General features: G+C 39.5%; 1 protein-coding gene and 1 non-coding gene across 10 annotated transcripts in view; one reads left to right on the top strand and one right to left on the bottom strand.

Moving 5' to 3' along the window:
• Positions 1-212: 212 nt before the first annotated feature.
• Positions 213-283, bottom strand: LOC115068752. Its single transcript, XR_003848096.1, has one exon. It is a non-coding gene; the product is annotated as a small nucleolar RNA SNORD50 (small nucleolar RNA).
• Positions 284-1,159: 876 nt separating this feature from the next.
• Katnal1 (katanin catalytic subunit A1 like 1) overlaps positions 1,160-16,372 on the top strand; it is a 115,492-nt gene continuing 100,279 nt past the window's right edge. For 3 of the 9 annotated variants that reach the window (XM_008825043.3, XM_029559630.1, XM_029559629.1), the window contains exons 1-3: positions 1,376-1,623; positions 13,908-14,083; positions 15,947-16,107. In XM_008825043.3, the coding sequence (XP_008823265.1) occupies positions 13,922-14,083; positions 15,947-16,107 (323 nt within the window). In that variant the 5' untranslated portion in view covers positions 1,376-1,623; positions 13,908-13,921. The other 6 variants (XM_029559628.1, XM_029559623.1, XM_029559624.1 and 3 more) reach the window with 5 other exon arrangements.

The raw sequence follows: 16,372 nt of genomic DNA on the forward strand, positions 1-16,372 counted from the left end.
GTTTTTCTAAAAAGAAGATTTTAGTTATGTGTGTATGTGTAGGTCTGTGTATGTGCACAAGTACAGCTGTCTGTGGAGGCCAGAAGAGGGTCCTCTGGGAACCTGGGTCCTCTTACAAGAGCAGTAAGTGCTCTTAACCACTGAGCCCTCTCTCCACCCCTATATTATGTTCCTTTTTTTCTTTGTTTTGCTTAAAAATTTTTTTTTTTTAAATCTCAAAAGCCAAATCCTTGTATGCTTTTTCTTCAGGCTATCAGCTTTGGGATATAGGTCATCACTGATTTATTACGGGTGCCTTTTGAGGTGAATTTACATACAGTAAAATATAATTAACTATACCATTCCATAAGTTTTGACAACTGCAAACACTTCTTTAACCTAAACCCCAGAAAAACTCCTCTGCCAATTCACCTTTAACAGCTAGCCAACCATTATATTAACTTTTATCTCAACAGATTAAATAATATTTGAAAGCTACAGTTAGGTGCCAGACTTTGTTTCATACATACTGCTTCCTCAGCAATAGAGTTTCTCACTCCATTTCCAGACTAAAACGTTAAGGATCAGAGAAGGTAGATAAAGTGCGCGGACTCATGAGCCGCGAAGTAATTAGCCAGGATGCTAAGAACCAGTTTTAGAACCCTATGCTTTTAATCACAGTTTGTACTATATTGTCACCCTGGAGAGTTGGCAAACGATTGCCTAAGACACTTTAACAGCTTCAAATTCAATCGCGATCAACGCTATTAATAAACTCCAAAACGTGGTGAGTAATCCTAAAGACTGTGTGTGCATGCCATCTTAGGCAATGGCTCCCTTCTATTCCACTCTCCAGAGAATGACAGAAAGGGGCTGGGAAAGGCCGCAAATTCCCAAAATCTGGAGGAGTTTGCACACATCCCAGCTCCGTCTCCTCTCATGCCCTCTAACCAGCGAGCCGCGCACCGCGCCGCTCCGGCCGTCCTCAGGCCAGACATCCGCGTGAATGCGGCAGGTTCAGCGCGCCCAGCGACGCGGACAGGGTTCCTCCGTGTCCCGCCAGTCCTACTCCTCAATGGCGCGGTCTACCCCAGTTCTACATCCGCCCTAGCCGTCCTACCCCGGCAACCCGGCTTGCCAGGCTCCTCCCGGAGCTGACTCAGCTCCACGCCCTCCCCTAGCTGCCATGGCAACTGTGCGTAGCCGCCTCTCCACGCACCGCACGAACTAACGGACTCCGGGCTGCCACCGCCCCCGGCTCTGGCGACCCTGAGCTGCTGTTAGGTAGTGAGCCCGCGGGGCCAGCGCGAGCCGGAGCGCCGGGCTGAGACGCCTTGGTGGGCAGCCCCACTCGTCCCGCGGGTCGGACGCCAGGCCGCCTGGTGAGGAGGATCAGGGAGCAGCAAGGGCGTGAGCGCCGGTCGCGGGGCATCATGGTCCTTGTAGTTCGGAGGCGCCTGGGGCTCCCCGCCCAGGCTGGGTGACTCCGACTGGCGAACTACAAAGCCCGTAGGTCCTGAGCAGGGCGAAAGACCGAGGATAAACTTGGAGGAGACCCGAAAGAGTGAATGTGGCTCTTTGTCTGCACCGGGCTCTCGGGTGGTCGCGGAACGGGGCACAGTGCACTGCGCTGGGAAAGCGGAGGTGAGCCGTGGGCCTAGGCGCTGCGCTCTGGCCTGCCGCTACATTCCCAGCCCCGCCCCGGGCCACCGCCCCGCACAGGCTGGGCTGGAGCAGCCGCCCCGCTGCCCGGCCTGGGCCTTCTGCGCCTTTCTCCCTCCTGGGGAGCGGCCTCTCGTGCAGAACCGTATGTATGACACAAGTTTGAAGCGACCCGAGAAACCTGTAATTTAACAGGCCTTTTGCCTTTCCCTGAAAGATTCATTTCTAGGTATTTATGCTTATTTTAAAGTAACTCAGGTGTTGGCATATTAAGCACATCCAGTAGTGTACTCAAAGGACATTAATAATCAAAGACTAAGTGTGAAAGCGGATGAAAGGGATTGCTATTAAATGATAGTATCTATTTTTACCGTTTTGCATTTTAACTATTGCGGTTCAATGTTGTGAAATAATGACCCCTCCTTCGCCCCTCCACTCCCTACTTGAGAGCCTGAACACTGCCTACACATATTTTGGTTCGGTTTTGAAGACTATTTCAATTTTAAATGGCTAGTAACTTTTAAAGCAAACATTTTTTTAAGTGTTGAATTATTTTCTTTGATTATTCCAATGTTTTTCAGAATTTCTGAGGAGCATATTCTTAGGATGAAAATAACGACATTATTATTATTATTATTATTGTTATATGCTGTACAACACAGCTTAATGACAAGAGCCGAGTGAAGGCCTGGTGGTAAGGAAGCTGGCACATTTGGAAACTGGCCTTCACCATCCTTTTAAAGTTTTTCAGTAGGTAGATGACTGCCTTACAATTTGGTATTTTATGAAGTTGGGACTTTTTTTTTTTTTTTTTTGTCTTTTTGAGGCAGGGTCTCCCTGTAGCCCCAGCTGGCCTGGAACACACTATGTAGACCAGATTGGCCTTGAACTTACAGAGATCTGCCTGCCTCTGCCTCCCGAGTGCTGGGAGTTGGGACTTTTGAAAAATAGTATTATGGGTTCATTTTTTTGTGTTTGTATGTTTTTAGAAACAACAGCAAACACAACAACAAAAAGATCAGGAACACTAAAACTTTTTCTCTTGGTGATGATGACCTCTGTAAATTTTAGTTTAAGGTGGCATTTTTTCTATAAGGAGGAAAAATAGGTTTAGTAAGACCATGGAGGTGAGGGAGAGACCTTATATAGTTTAGGAATTTGAAGTAGTATATTAATTTATTCTGTCAGCTGTTCTGTCAGATGGTAGGGATGAAGAGAAGAAGAGAGCCTGCATGGGCAAACAGTCATGCCGTCATGATTGTGTGACAGGTATAGGTATTGTGATAGGTATAGTTGCTATAGGAGCAATAATAGTTTCAGTGGGAATAATTTCATGATAGTATTTATTGAATGCTTTGTGTGAAGCACCACTGTACATAGTATTTTGCATTCAGGTCCTTCTTTAATCCTCACAAAGAATGGGTTTAGATAGTTTGCCCAAAGTCATGATAAAGTGTGAACCTGAGATTTCAACCTAGGTTTGTCTAACTCATGTTGTAAGTCATGATCCTGACCACGAATGCCATTTCCCCTACCATTTAGAAAGATCTTGATTCAGTCTAAGGGAGTCAGAGGAGTCCTTTGGTATGAAGTAACTTTTTAAAAACTTATTTTTATATGTCTGAGTTTTTTGCCTGCATATATGTAAATGCACCCATGTGTGCATGCAATGCCCACGGCAGCCATAAGAGGACACTGGATCCCATGGAGCTGAAGTTATGAACAGTTGTTAGCCACCACGTGGGTGCTGAGAGCTGAACCTGGGTCTTAGGTAACTGCTGAGCCATCTCTCCAGTTCCTGGTATGAAGTAACTTATGTCAAGAAAGTTAAATAAGCTTTCATTGGAGAGAAGATGAACTAATTCATACTGGGCAAATGACATATTGTAAGCAAAGAATAGATTCATTCATTCATTCATTCATATTTCATTTTCTGAAACAGGGTCTTTGTAGTCCGAGGTGGCTTTGAACTTACTATAGCCTTGAACTCCCGATCCTTTTGCCTCAGCTTCCTGAATGCTAGGCTTACAAATATGAGCCACTACATCTAGCTCCAAGAATAAATTTAGGAATGATTTGCTTTGGGTAGTTCTAAATGACTTGGTTGTTCTAAATGACTGAATCTCAGAGTACTTTCCCAATGGTTGAAGAAGGCAGATATTAAAATACTTGGTACCATGATCAGAATTTAGAATTTTTCTTAATGTGGGGCAGCCCTTGAAGAAAGTAAGGTAAATTAGGGGTGTCACTGGGTTTATATTTTAGAAACATAACTCCAGTTCCCCAATGTGGAAAATGGACCTAGAGGACGAAAGATTAGAGTGGTAGTAGGGAAACCAGTTGTAGAAAAATAAAAAGGTCCAGAATAGAAATGCAGAGTCTGAACTAAGTAGCTGGAATTCTAGAAATACTTGGATTTGAGGAAATTTTTTTTCTAAATTTTATTATTGTTGTGCAATGCCCATGGAAGGCAGAAAAGGGCATTGGATCCCCTGAAACTGGAGTTACAGACGGTTGTTAGCCACCATGTGGGTGCTGGGACTCAAATCTGAGTCCTCTGCAAGAGCAGCCAGTGCTCTTAACCTCTGAGCCATCTCTCCAGTCCCAGATTTGAGGAAATGTTAAGAAGTAAAATCGTGAGTTTGGATGTTGGGAGCTGGAGAGATTTAGAACTGTAAAGCAGATGATGCCTGGGTTCCTCACTGGGATGATTGAGAGGGTAGTGATAATGCTGAGTGAAATGAAGGGGACTGCAGACTGTTGTGGAAGACAAAGAGGAGTTAGTTCACTTTTGAATGTGTTCAGAGTTCCCATGTCATATTCCAGTGGGGATGGATTTAGAACCGGAGTTCAGAGAGATCAGGACTGAATATAGAAGTTTATATATATTTGTAGATAAGTACTTGAAGTTACAGGACCAGTTCACCCAGGAGGAATGAGCAGAAATGAAAAGGGAAGAAGTTTAAGGAACTACCTGGAAATGGTTCATTTGTGGAGGGAGGGAGAGAGTCCATAGAATAACTGAGGCAGAGAGGAAGAACAGGGGGAAAGCAGCAAACAGCAGAGGGGAGGAATGCAAGAACCAGGAATGGTCCCAGAGTATCAGATGCTGTAGAGAGGGTTGGAGAGGTAAATATTGAGAATTGTCCAGTGGACCTGGTGGCTAGAAATCATTTAAAAACCTTGCATAGGGGCTGGAGAGATGGCTCAGTGCTTAAGGGCACTGGCTACTCTAGCAGAGGACCTGGGTTCAGCTCTTAGCATCCACATGGTAGCTAACAACCATCTATAACTCCAGTTCCAGGGGGTTTGACGCCCTCTTTTGACCTCCATGGGGATTGTACACACTGGCGCACTTACATACATTCAACCAAAACTCTCATACACATAAAAGTAAATTTAAAAAAAAACAAAGAAGAGTCAATAAGCATGAACGTCTTTAAAAATGTTTAAAAGCTGGGTATTGTAATCCTAGCACTTGGGAGGCAGAGGCAGGAGGACTGCCTGGGGTATAAGCCAGCCCAGGCTACATAGCAAGACTCTATCTCCAAAACAGAAAGAAAAAAATTAGAAGCTTTTCATAGTGATACCTATACAAAAGAAAAGGATTCCCCCATGTAACTGTTACCTCTATTGAAAAGTGAGCAGTTTCTGAATATACAAAAGAAGTATTGTCACATATTAGACATTGCTAAAATATTTCATGTTTTCATATTTCATATGACCTTTAAAGAGTCCTATAAATACTTCTAATTTATATTAAAAGAGATTTTTAAAATATCTGAATTTCTGGCGAGGCAGGCCTGTAATTCCAGGTGCTTGAGAGATTGAGGCAGGAAGATCATGAGTTTTAGCCCAACCTGGGCAGTTTAGCTATTAAAACATACTTCAAGATGTATTAATTTGAAAGGTAGTAGTTATACATTTTATTAATTGCTTCATTTATAGTGTTCATTGCATGAGATAAACTAGACTTTGGTGATTTGGGTCCATGGGAAAATATTCATCAAAAAGATTAATAAAATGCCTTCTCCTTTTAGAATTAGTGATTATTAATAATTCTACTAAGAGTTATTAGGTTAATAGCTAAGTCTAAAGTAGTTGAGGAATGAGCCAATGGTAGTTCTTGGCCTAAGTTTTCTCTTCATATTTGGCTATTGATTTCCCCAACATTTCAAGTTCTTCCCTAGTAAACCAATCAGAATTTAAGGACAACAGATGGTGATCAACACATAAGGCCACAACCATCCAAAATGTAGAGAATAAGAGACTGCAGAGTGCATGTCCCTGTGATATGACTCCTGTATTAAACCTCTGCTATCCAGAGCTCAGGGATAGTAAGAGTCAGGGGGTGGTGGATGTCCACAAGGAAACAGAATTTTAGTGGTGATTGGGAACCTGTTCATATGAACTTCATGCATAAGACCCATGCAACTCAAACCAAAACTCAGCATAGAAGTGGGGAAGTGGGTAAGAAATCTCAGCCTTTGCTGAGGAACTATTGGCAAACTGATCACTGCTGAGTAAGGGAGAATTGGTCTTCTTTTAAAATTTTTATTTATTTTTTTAAATTTTATGTGTATGAGAGTTATGCTGCATGTGTGTAAGTGTACCTGTGACACGTAGTGCCCTTGGAGAACAGGCATTAGATCCCCTGGAACTGGAGTTATGGATGGTTGTTAGCCACCATGTGGGTGCTGGGATTCAAACCTAGGTCTTCTGCAAGAACAGCCAGTGCTCTTAACTGCTGAGCCATCTCGCCACTTGATGACACTAGATAGGTTGACTGGGCTCCAGTGGATGAACTCATGAGGGACATCTGGGGACACAAACTTGATAAGGCTTAATGTATGTAACAGAATGCATGAAATCTGACAGGGGACTATGAGAGAGGAGGGGAGAGGGTCTAAATATGATTATAATGTATGAAATGCACAAAAATTGAATAAGAAATTTAAGGAGAAAAATCACTCCACCTCATGTTGTGTTATCAGTAAGAACTACCAGTTTCAGGGTTGGGAGATGGCTCAGCAGTTAAGAGCACTTGCTGCTTTTCTTGAAGACCAGAGTTTGGTTCACTGTACCTACATTGGGTAGCTCACAACCTCCTGTAACTCCAGCTCTAGGGAATATGATGCATCAAAACTTAATCAGAAACCAAACACACACCAAAAAAAAAAAACCCTTAAAAAGGGTTTCTTAAAAAGTTGAGAATATAGCTCAGTTCTCTAAATTTCAAGATTATGGTGTAATGAAAACTGGGTGAAATTTCTTGTTCATAAGAAAAAAAATTAGCTGTCTCAGTCCTTTATTTTGATGCTGAATGTGGAGTTAAAATAATACTGTATATTGATTTGGGGGCATACCTGACTTATGGGTGAAAAATGATGCACTATCACATGAATTAACCTTATGATAATACTCCCATTTTTATACACAGAATTGGGGACTATTGAAAAGATATTATTTAAAATGCCAGGCTTGGTAGTACATGCCTTTAATCCCAGCACTCGGGAGGCAGAGACAGGCAGATCTCTTGAGTTCAAGGCCAGCTTGGTCTACATAGTGAGTTCCAGGCCAGCTAGAGCTACAGGGAGACCCTGTTTCGAAAAAAAAAAAAAAATCATTTGCCTGAGTCATAACTGAAATTTTTGTGGTGCCTGGATACTTGGGTTTTTCTACTTGAAGTATTTACATTGCCTTTCTGAAACAACCCTGAATAGTGTTGTTCAGTAAGCAGTTCTCAGTAAGCAGCAGAAGACAGTAATTCCATCTTCTCTAGGTTGGTTTTCAGTAGACTTGAAATGTAGCTGTCAATACATTTTCTTTTGTAAACAGTCTATAATTTTTCTCTGTTGCTTAAACATATTTCAGTCTTTTATATTATGTCTCAGTGTGAACTTATTTTGAATACTTATTTGAGAAGTATTTTATCAGTTTGGGAAAATTCTCAGCCATGATATACTTGATTACTGCTACTCCTTCCTCCCAGAATACATAATAGACAGTGTGGCCTTTCTCTTCTACTTTCTCTGTTTTTTTTTTTTGTGCTTGCTTATTTACTCTTTTGCCCATTGTGCTGACAGAGTGGTGAAGTAGCACATTATGGTGTGTGTGTGTGTGTGTGTGTGTGTGTGTGTGTGCGTGTGACGGAGTCCTGCACATGCAGGAGTATGTGGAGGTCAGAGGTTGCCATCAGGTGTCTTCCTCTTCCTCTGTCTTTTTCTACCTTATTTCCTGAGAGTCTCTAATGATGCTGGAGCTTGCTGATTTGGTCAGGCGGCTGACTAGTGAGCCCCAGGGATTCTCCTGTCTTGGCATCCCCAGTGCTGGGGTTATCCATGCATGTCACCATGTATGGCTTTTAGGGGTCCTGGGGATCTGAACTGTGTCTCATATGTTCCCACAGTCCACTGAGTTTTTAATTTTAGTAAGTATATATTTTAATGCTACAACTTCTTTTAGATTGCTTTTCTGATGTGCCTATTCACTTTTTAATGTCTTGTACCTGTGTTTTTACATATACTTGTTTGACCATGTCCATTATAGATTGTCAAGTACTTTAGATAATGGCATAGTTCTGCCATATGTTGTTTCCTGTGACTCGCTCTTGGTGGATTGTTTCCATTGTGTCTTATTTGAGATGTTACCTCAGTAGAAATATTGTGAGGCCTGTACGTTGGCTGTGGTTTTTTTTTTTTTCTTCTTCCTGAAGAGTGCCTCAAGGAGAACTGAGGAGTGAATAAACAAATTTTAGTGTATTCATATCCCTTTTCAGTAATAAAAAGCAAATTACTGATACGTAGGACAGGCTTGAATTTCAAAAGCATTATTCTTTAAATTTTTAAATTTTATATGTATGAGTGTATTGCCTGCTTGTATGTAAGTGCACCCATGTCATGCAATGCCCTTGGAGGTCAGAAGAGGGCATTGGATCCCCTGGAACTGGAGTTAGTCTGTTGTTAGCTGCTCTGTGGGTGCTGGGAATTGAATTGCAGGTCTTCTGCAAGAGCAGTCAGTGCTCTTAATTGCTGAGTCATTTCTCCAGTCCCCTCAAAAGCATTAAGTTAATAAAGTTAAGAACTAGAGTACATATTATATAATTTATGTCACTCTCTGGAACAGATAAAACTATAATGATAAGTGAATAGAAGAAAATGGTGAGGGTTGGAAATTGCGTGGTGGCAGAAGGGAGTTTACTGGGGTGACAGAAATGTTATCTTATTGAGGTAGGTAGGCAGTTTGTACATTTTTCAAAACTCATCGACTTATGTATTAAAATTCATGAATTTAAATTGTACCTCAAATAAACAGATTTTCTTTTGTGTGGTGGCACATGCTTGTGATCTCAGCTATCAGGTGGAAGCAGAAGCATCAGGAGTTCGAGGCTAGCCTGGACTCCACAATGAGATCCTGACTCAAAAAAATAAAAGCTTAAAAATGCTTATTATATATTTAATATTGTTATTACTGATCAACAGTCATAGATGGTATCAGAAGTCAGAGTGATGCTTACAAAGGTATTGACTAGAAGGGGCAAAGTTTTCAATATTTCAGTTCCTGACTGATTGGTCCTGTTGCTTTGGGCCTGTGATAGCAGAGTACATAGCAGGATTGCTTGGGAGAAGAATCTCATTCACCCAATGGCTGGGAATCCAAAGGGAAAGAACAGTAAATGTCTTAGAATCTTCTTCAAGGGAGTACCTCAGTGACAATTCTCTCACTAGCTCCCATTTCTTTAAGGTTCCATCACCTTCCAGTAGTACCACGCTGGGCCCTATGCTTTTGACATGTCAACATAAAAGGCACAGCTCTCTTGCCTGAAGGGAATAAGCAGTAGTTTATTCTGGAGCAAAATGTGGGTGACCATAGCCTAGGAACACAGATTTAGGTTACCCTAAAATTCCATGTTACATGGGTAACAGTTTCATGAAATTTTAGTAACAGAACAAAGAAAACTCATAAATCAAGACACTTTTTGTCTTAGTTTTGTTTCCTGTTGTGATAAATATACTGACAAGAGCAACTTACGGGAGCAAGGATTTGTCTGTCTCACAGTTCCAAGTCACAGTCCATTATTGCAGGAACTTGAAGCTGCTGGTCAGGTCACATCCACAGTCCAGAGCAGAGAGCAGTGAACTAAGGCATGCACGCTGATGCTCAGCTCCTTTCTCCACTCTTAAACAGTCCAGGATCTCAGCTCAGGGAATGGAGCCACCCACAGTGGGTGGGTCTACTCACCTGCCTCAGTTAAAGTAATCAAGATTTAAGTGTGCCTCACACTTAAATTTTTTTTAATCAGTGAATACTCATTGTGTCAGAACAAATGGAAAATGGAAAAATACATTTAGATTGTCACACTTTAAAGCACAGTGGAGTGTGGGTTATTGAATCAGATGAGGAAGTTGTGCTTTTTATACAGTGATACTAAAGCTGTGCTGAAGAGTAACAGTCAATAGACACTGACATTACCAGACTAAGTTCTCAACTCACATAGAAAACTAATGGTTAGAAAAATAAGCAAACTTAAAAAGGAATGCCTTATTCCAGAAGAATTTCTTAACAAAACTGAAAAATGAAAATGAGGCAGCACCCAAAGTAAACTTCCAAACAGCTCATTTGTTAGCCGAGCAAGAGTCATCGACCAATGGGGAGTAACTAAAATCATGTTGGATTGCAGCAGGCATAGAATTGTGTCTGGCAAAAATAAACTTGTTTAAAATTATTAGCCTTTTGGTATGAATGGTTTCTCATAGAGTTGAGGACATCATTAATCAATTAAAAAACAAAGTAAATGATTTTGAGTGGTTTTCCTTGGCTCTTGATGAGTTGGCAGATGTTTGCAATACTGCTCAGTTGTTGTTTATTTAAGAAGTCAATGCTGAGCTTGAAGTTATTGAAGAGCTAGCTTTAATGAATACTGTCGGGGGGGGGAGCAACTATACATACAATGTTTTTATGTTTCAAGAAGTTGAAACACTAGTTCCACATAAAAAATCAATTTAGGGAGATGGTTCAGCAGTTCAGAGCACTGACTGCTCTTGCAGAGGACCATCCTTAACTCCAGTTTCAGGGGAATCTAATGCCCTCTTCTGACCTCCAAAGCATTGCATGACACGGTGCACTCACATACATGCAGGCAAATCACTCATACATACATTTAAAAATAATTATAATTAATATTTAAAAAATCAATTTATGTAGTTGAAGTGCTTCAGCCAAACCTTTAATTGGACTTGATTAATTAATCTGCAATGCAATGTTATGCAAAGGCAAATACTAATGAGAGAATACATTTTCAATTACCTTCCCAACAATAAACATGCTGAATGGAAATCACGTAGTTGTGGTTTGTTGTCAGTAAGTGGCAGTACCTAGCTGGTTAACGCAGGTAAAATACATAAAATCTTATTAAAAACAAGCACTAATAACATGAATATTTGTGACTGATGGTAGAGAATACTAACCCTGAATGCTAAACCAAATAATGAGAGACCTGTTCCTCAGAAAGTTATTACTATTATAATTTTGAATTTCATCAGTAAAAAAATATGTTTTGCATAAGTACTTAACACAGTTTTTTTTCCATTTTGTTTGTTAGTCTTTAAAACTTAAATATTTACTGTCTGGTCCTTTACAGAAGAAGAATGCTAATCCTCTTGTTACATCAAATTATTTTTTCTATGTAACTGGGTAACCTGCATGTATTAGCAGAATTAATGCTAAGTAATTTTGACCTACAGTGACTTTATGGACTAGTGCTGTTTCTATATGATTGTTAATTGCAGGTTAGCCACGATAGTAAAGTATTAAGACTTTTTGTTGTTGTGGCAAATATAGGAGATAAAGCCAAAGGAAGAAGGGTTTATTGTAACACATATTTTCAGTCAATGGTAGGCTGGTTCCATGTTTGGGACCTTGGTGAGGTAGAATGTCATGGCAGGAGAGCATGATGGCACAGAGCTGTTCACTGTGGCACCTAGGAAGCAGAGAGAGAGAGAGAGGGGGGGGGAGGGAGAGAGAGAGAGAATGACTGAATCCACATTCTTCTATCTGGGTCCTCAGCCTGTGAGATGCCACCACTCACTTTCAGGGCAAGCCATTTCCCCAATAGCTAATCCCTTGGGAAATACCCTCTCAGATAGGCTCAGAGCTGTGATTTACTGATCTTGTATACACTTTTTTTAAAAGTAATTTTTAACTTTTTCCGTATGTCCATGGTGTACATGCATGTGTGTATACACGTTTGTGTGTGCAAATGTGTGTGGGTACACAGGCATGTGTGTGAACATTCATGTCACAGGTAGAGATTTAGAGGTTTTCCTCAACTGCTCTCCACTGTATATACTGAGGCAGGGTCTCCCACTTTAACTCAGAGCTGGCCAATTCAGCTAGTCAGCTGACCACCCTGCTCTGGATTCTCTGTCCCCACCTCCCAAGCACTGGGATTACTAGCAGGCACCACACTCAGCTGGCATTTACCTGAGAGCCGGGGATCTAAACTCCTGTCCTTGCTTGCTGAGTAAGTACATTATTCCCCGAGCCCTCTCCCTAGTCCAGCCTAGACACTTCTTAATCCATTCAAATTGGCAATCAAAAGTCACCATCATGCATTATTTTATGTTAATGTTCTCAATTTAGTGGAGAGGGTTTCTGTGATTTTCCTGTATTCTGTAGATAGATCTACTGGAACATTATAATTTTTTACTGTGTAAAAAGTAGTATACTATCCTCAAGTAACATAATACTGCCTTCAAAGAACTTATCTTGAATAATAGGAAAATGATATTAGAACCCAAACACAATACCATCTTCAAGAGTGTATTGGAGGGGCTGGAGAGGTGGCTCAGCAGTTAAGAGGGCTTGTTGCTCTTGTAGAGGACCTGGGTTGGGTTACCAATACCCACATGGCAGCTAATAACTGTCTGTAACTCCAGTTTCAGGGAATCAGATGCCCTCTTCTAGCCTCCATGGGCATTGCACATACATAGTGCACTTATATCCATTCAGGATAAACACTCATAAAATATAAATAAACGAATTTACTAAAAGAATGTATTGGGGTGAATTGAACTGCTTAGAATTAGTTATGCTTAATTTTAAGGAAGAATTTTTGAGCTCTTAGGATATATGAGATAATTGTAGTTGGAAGAGCCATGCTACCCAAACCAAAACTTAATTCCTCAGAAAAGCATAGAGATATATTTTTATTTTCTAAGACATTTTAATTTGCTGTTCCAGGAAATAAAAGTAGGGCAATTTGGATTCCTTCCTAGGATAGCATCTGTATTTTGGGAGTTCCAATGCTCATAATCCTGGGAGGAAGGTATCTTTGCCTAGAAGCCTTTGATGATTCTAGGAGACTTTTGGAAAGTCTAAAGAAAAGCCAGAATTACTGGGCTGAAGGAATGTGGTAGAAACCAGAGGCTCAAATGTCATTTCTAGCATCTTATAGAAAAGAAAGATTAATGGGCTGGTGAGATTGCTCATTGGATAAGGTCACTTCCACCAAGCCTGATGATCCCGTTTGATCCTGGAACCCACATGGTGGAAAGAGAGAGCATACTCATGAAAGTTTTCTGACCTACACCCTGTACTTCTCCTCACACAAAACAAAATGTTAAAGAAAAATTTAAAAAGAGAGATTAACATTATTTGTATAGCCCAAAAGCTGTAGAGAACAAGGTTGTAGGTGATTACAAGTTGAAGTGCAGAAATCTCTCATAATTTAGTTCACATGTTTTTGCTTAGATTTGCTGTATGGTGCAATTAAAGCATTTAGATGCATGGACAACTATGGAGTACTGTTCAGAATATGTCCTGAAGCATGACATTTTACTCTTGGGGCCAAAAATCTCAGTTAAAACATAAAATATTCAAATACGATGTTCATGTATTTATTTTTTATGTTGTAAGGAAGAAGCTTAATAAAAGAAAACCTTCCAAGTATAGCTTGTTATTATTGCAGTATGTGGGAATTATAGATGAGCAAGAAATACTGGTGTCCACATACAGATGAATGGCTAGTCACAAGCTGTGTAACTCTCTCCCTCCTGTGTCCTTGGGTGTTCTTTTGTGATCACCTTTGTATTTCCAAAATTGGAGATTTTGTTCAGAATTACTACAAGATGATTTCAGATAACGTTAAGAAATGAAAGACAGCTATTTTGATTTTCAAAGCAGTTTTAAGCATATTACAAAGAATGATAATCGTTTTAAAGTCAGTGCTAAGAACTTGTAAAAAGTCATTATGTTTTATTGTTTAGGTGTCTGAAAGAAGATGAATTTGGCTGAGATTTGTGACAATGCAAAGAAAGGGAGAGAATATGCACTCCTTGGAAATTATGACTCATCAATGGTGTATTACCAGGGAGTGATACAGCAGATCCAGAGGCATTGTCAGTCAGTAAGAGACCCAGCTGTCAAAGGAAAATGGTATCAGGTAAGGTCACTACTTTCAAGGAGTGGAGGAGTGACAGTGGCTATAGACTGGTATAATTAGAGTTGGAAAATTAGTTGAAGATTTTGTATTTTTTTTTTAATTGAGACAGGGTCTCCCTGTAGCCCCAGCTGGCCTGGAACTCTCTGTGTCAACTAGACTGGCTTTGAGCTCACAGAGATCCGCCTGCCTCTGCCGTCCAGTGCTGGGATTAAAGGCATGTGCCACCACGCCTGGCACTTGTAAATTGTTCTTATTCTCTAAATACTGAAATATATTTCAAACATAACTTGGGATATTCTGATGTGTAACCTAGTTAATATTTTATGTATTTTGACCATGTGTTTTATGAGGTATGCTTTGAAGATATTCAATTTTAATTAAATCTTTTTCTTAATTAAAAAATTTCATGATCAATTACTCAATAGTATTTGTCAACAAATTTTTGAAAGAAGGTGTTCCTTCTGGCCATTTCTCCTTTCATTTTTATGTGTTGTTTTGACCTCTTTCACAAAGCTTTTCCTTGAAAGTCTCCTTACAAATACAAATGTATCAGTAATTTAATAAAAGACATTAATATATTTTCTGTCTTTTGACTATACAACTTGATTGTATAATAGTACAGTTAATAAAAACTTGAATTTTAATTTCCCCAATTATTGTTATAACTTAAAACCCTTTTAAAATTAAAAGTACAAAGTCAAACATCTCTTTTGAAGTTTCCATTTTATGTGCTAATGCCTTTCAAATGTTCCTCCTAATTCTCCCACTAGTCAAAAATTGATGTTTTACTAACTTTTGAGGGTAAATTTGGCTTATTTTCCAATTTAAGATTTATCAAATTACATTGAGTAAGAACACCATATTTGCTCTAACTCATCAGGCTGAAATTTTTAGTTCCCTATTTTTTACACTGCTCATAGGCAGGGTGTTTGTGTTTTTTAAATAGGGACTGTCTCTGTTCCATTGTGTTTCTTTTCAGTGGGTTCAGAAAGTTTATTTCTCCCCGAACAGTGTATTACAGAGCTACACGTATTAGCAGTTTGGTGTCACCAAGGTTTTCCTTTGGTTTTGTAACTTCTTCATATGATATTTTCAATATATTGTTCAAGGTAAAGATGAAGGACATTTTCTTCTGCTATGCTTTGACCAAGTGTGCTTTCTGGTTAAAAAGTTATGATTATGAAAATGAGTTTATAAATATAATTTTTAGTCTTGTTTGTTTTTGAGAATTATCATGGACACAGAGTTTGAAAACACAGTAATTTCTACATAGTAGGTGCTCAGTTACGTTTTCAAATGCAGGAAAAATCTTGACTTAAACTCAAGATAAACCTTATCTAGAACTTGAATGAATTTAAGGCCAAATGAGACAGGTTGAGGTAGGGGAGAATGCAAATAAACATAGGAAGTGTGGGGTTCTTCATACTTCGGCCTGTGGGCTTCCAGACGCTTAGGACAAGCTGTTCATGTTTACTGATAGAACAGGAAATGCTGGTGAAAATTTTGGCTGATTTTATTTTAATCTGTGAGTATTTGAAAAGAATTTAGCATAATATAGATTTCTGGGATGAAATAACTTGTTACTGATTTGAGTGCTTGCTTTAAATATTAATGATCTCCACATTATCTCATAGAAAGAAGTCAGTTATGAAAGTATATAACTTTTTCCTTTATGAAAATTACATCTTCTCTCAAATCACTCTTTTTCTCTGTATATTACTATGATAGTTCCTGTTTTTAAATGTTTCATCACTCATTTTTGGATACTTTGAATGACATTAAGAAAACTTGCATTCTGTAGTAATTTATTTACAGTTTGTATGAACTTTAAATAGCTTTTAGCATAATGGCTGTCTTTTTAAGGTACGGCAGGAATTGTTGGAAGAATATGAACAAGTTAAAAGTATTGTCAGCACTTTAGAAAGCTTTAAAGTTGACAAGCCCCCTGATTTCCCCGTATCTTATCAAGATGAACCATTTCGAGATCCTGCAGTTTGGCCACCTCCTGTACCTGCAGAACACAGGTAAATGAAACTCTAAGCTCTTTTAAGGAACTTCTAGATAACTGATACTCAGAATGAAGCTTTATTTGAACCGTATTTTGTAAAAGCATTGGGGGGGGGTCTTATAAACTTAATATGTTCATTTTTTAAATTTAATTTTTAATTTTTTTTGAGAACTTCATACATGAGTACTGTATATCATTTCTACCCCTTCCTTTCCCCCTCCAATTCTTCCACGTTTCCCCCACTCCTGCTGAATGCACTGACTTCACCTTTAATTACTGAT

This window comes from Nannospalax galili, unplaced genomic scaffold, assembly GCF_000622305.1.
Source record: "Nannospalax galili isolate Female #2095 unplaced genomic scaffold, S.galili_v1.0 scaffold768, whole genome shotgun sequence".
NCBI lineage: Eukaryota > Metazoa > Chordata > Mammalia > Rodentia > Spalacidae > Nannospalax > Nannospalax galili.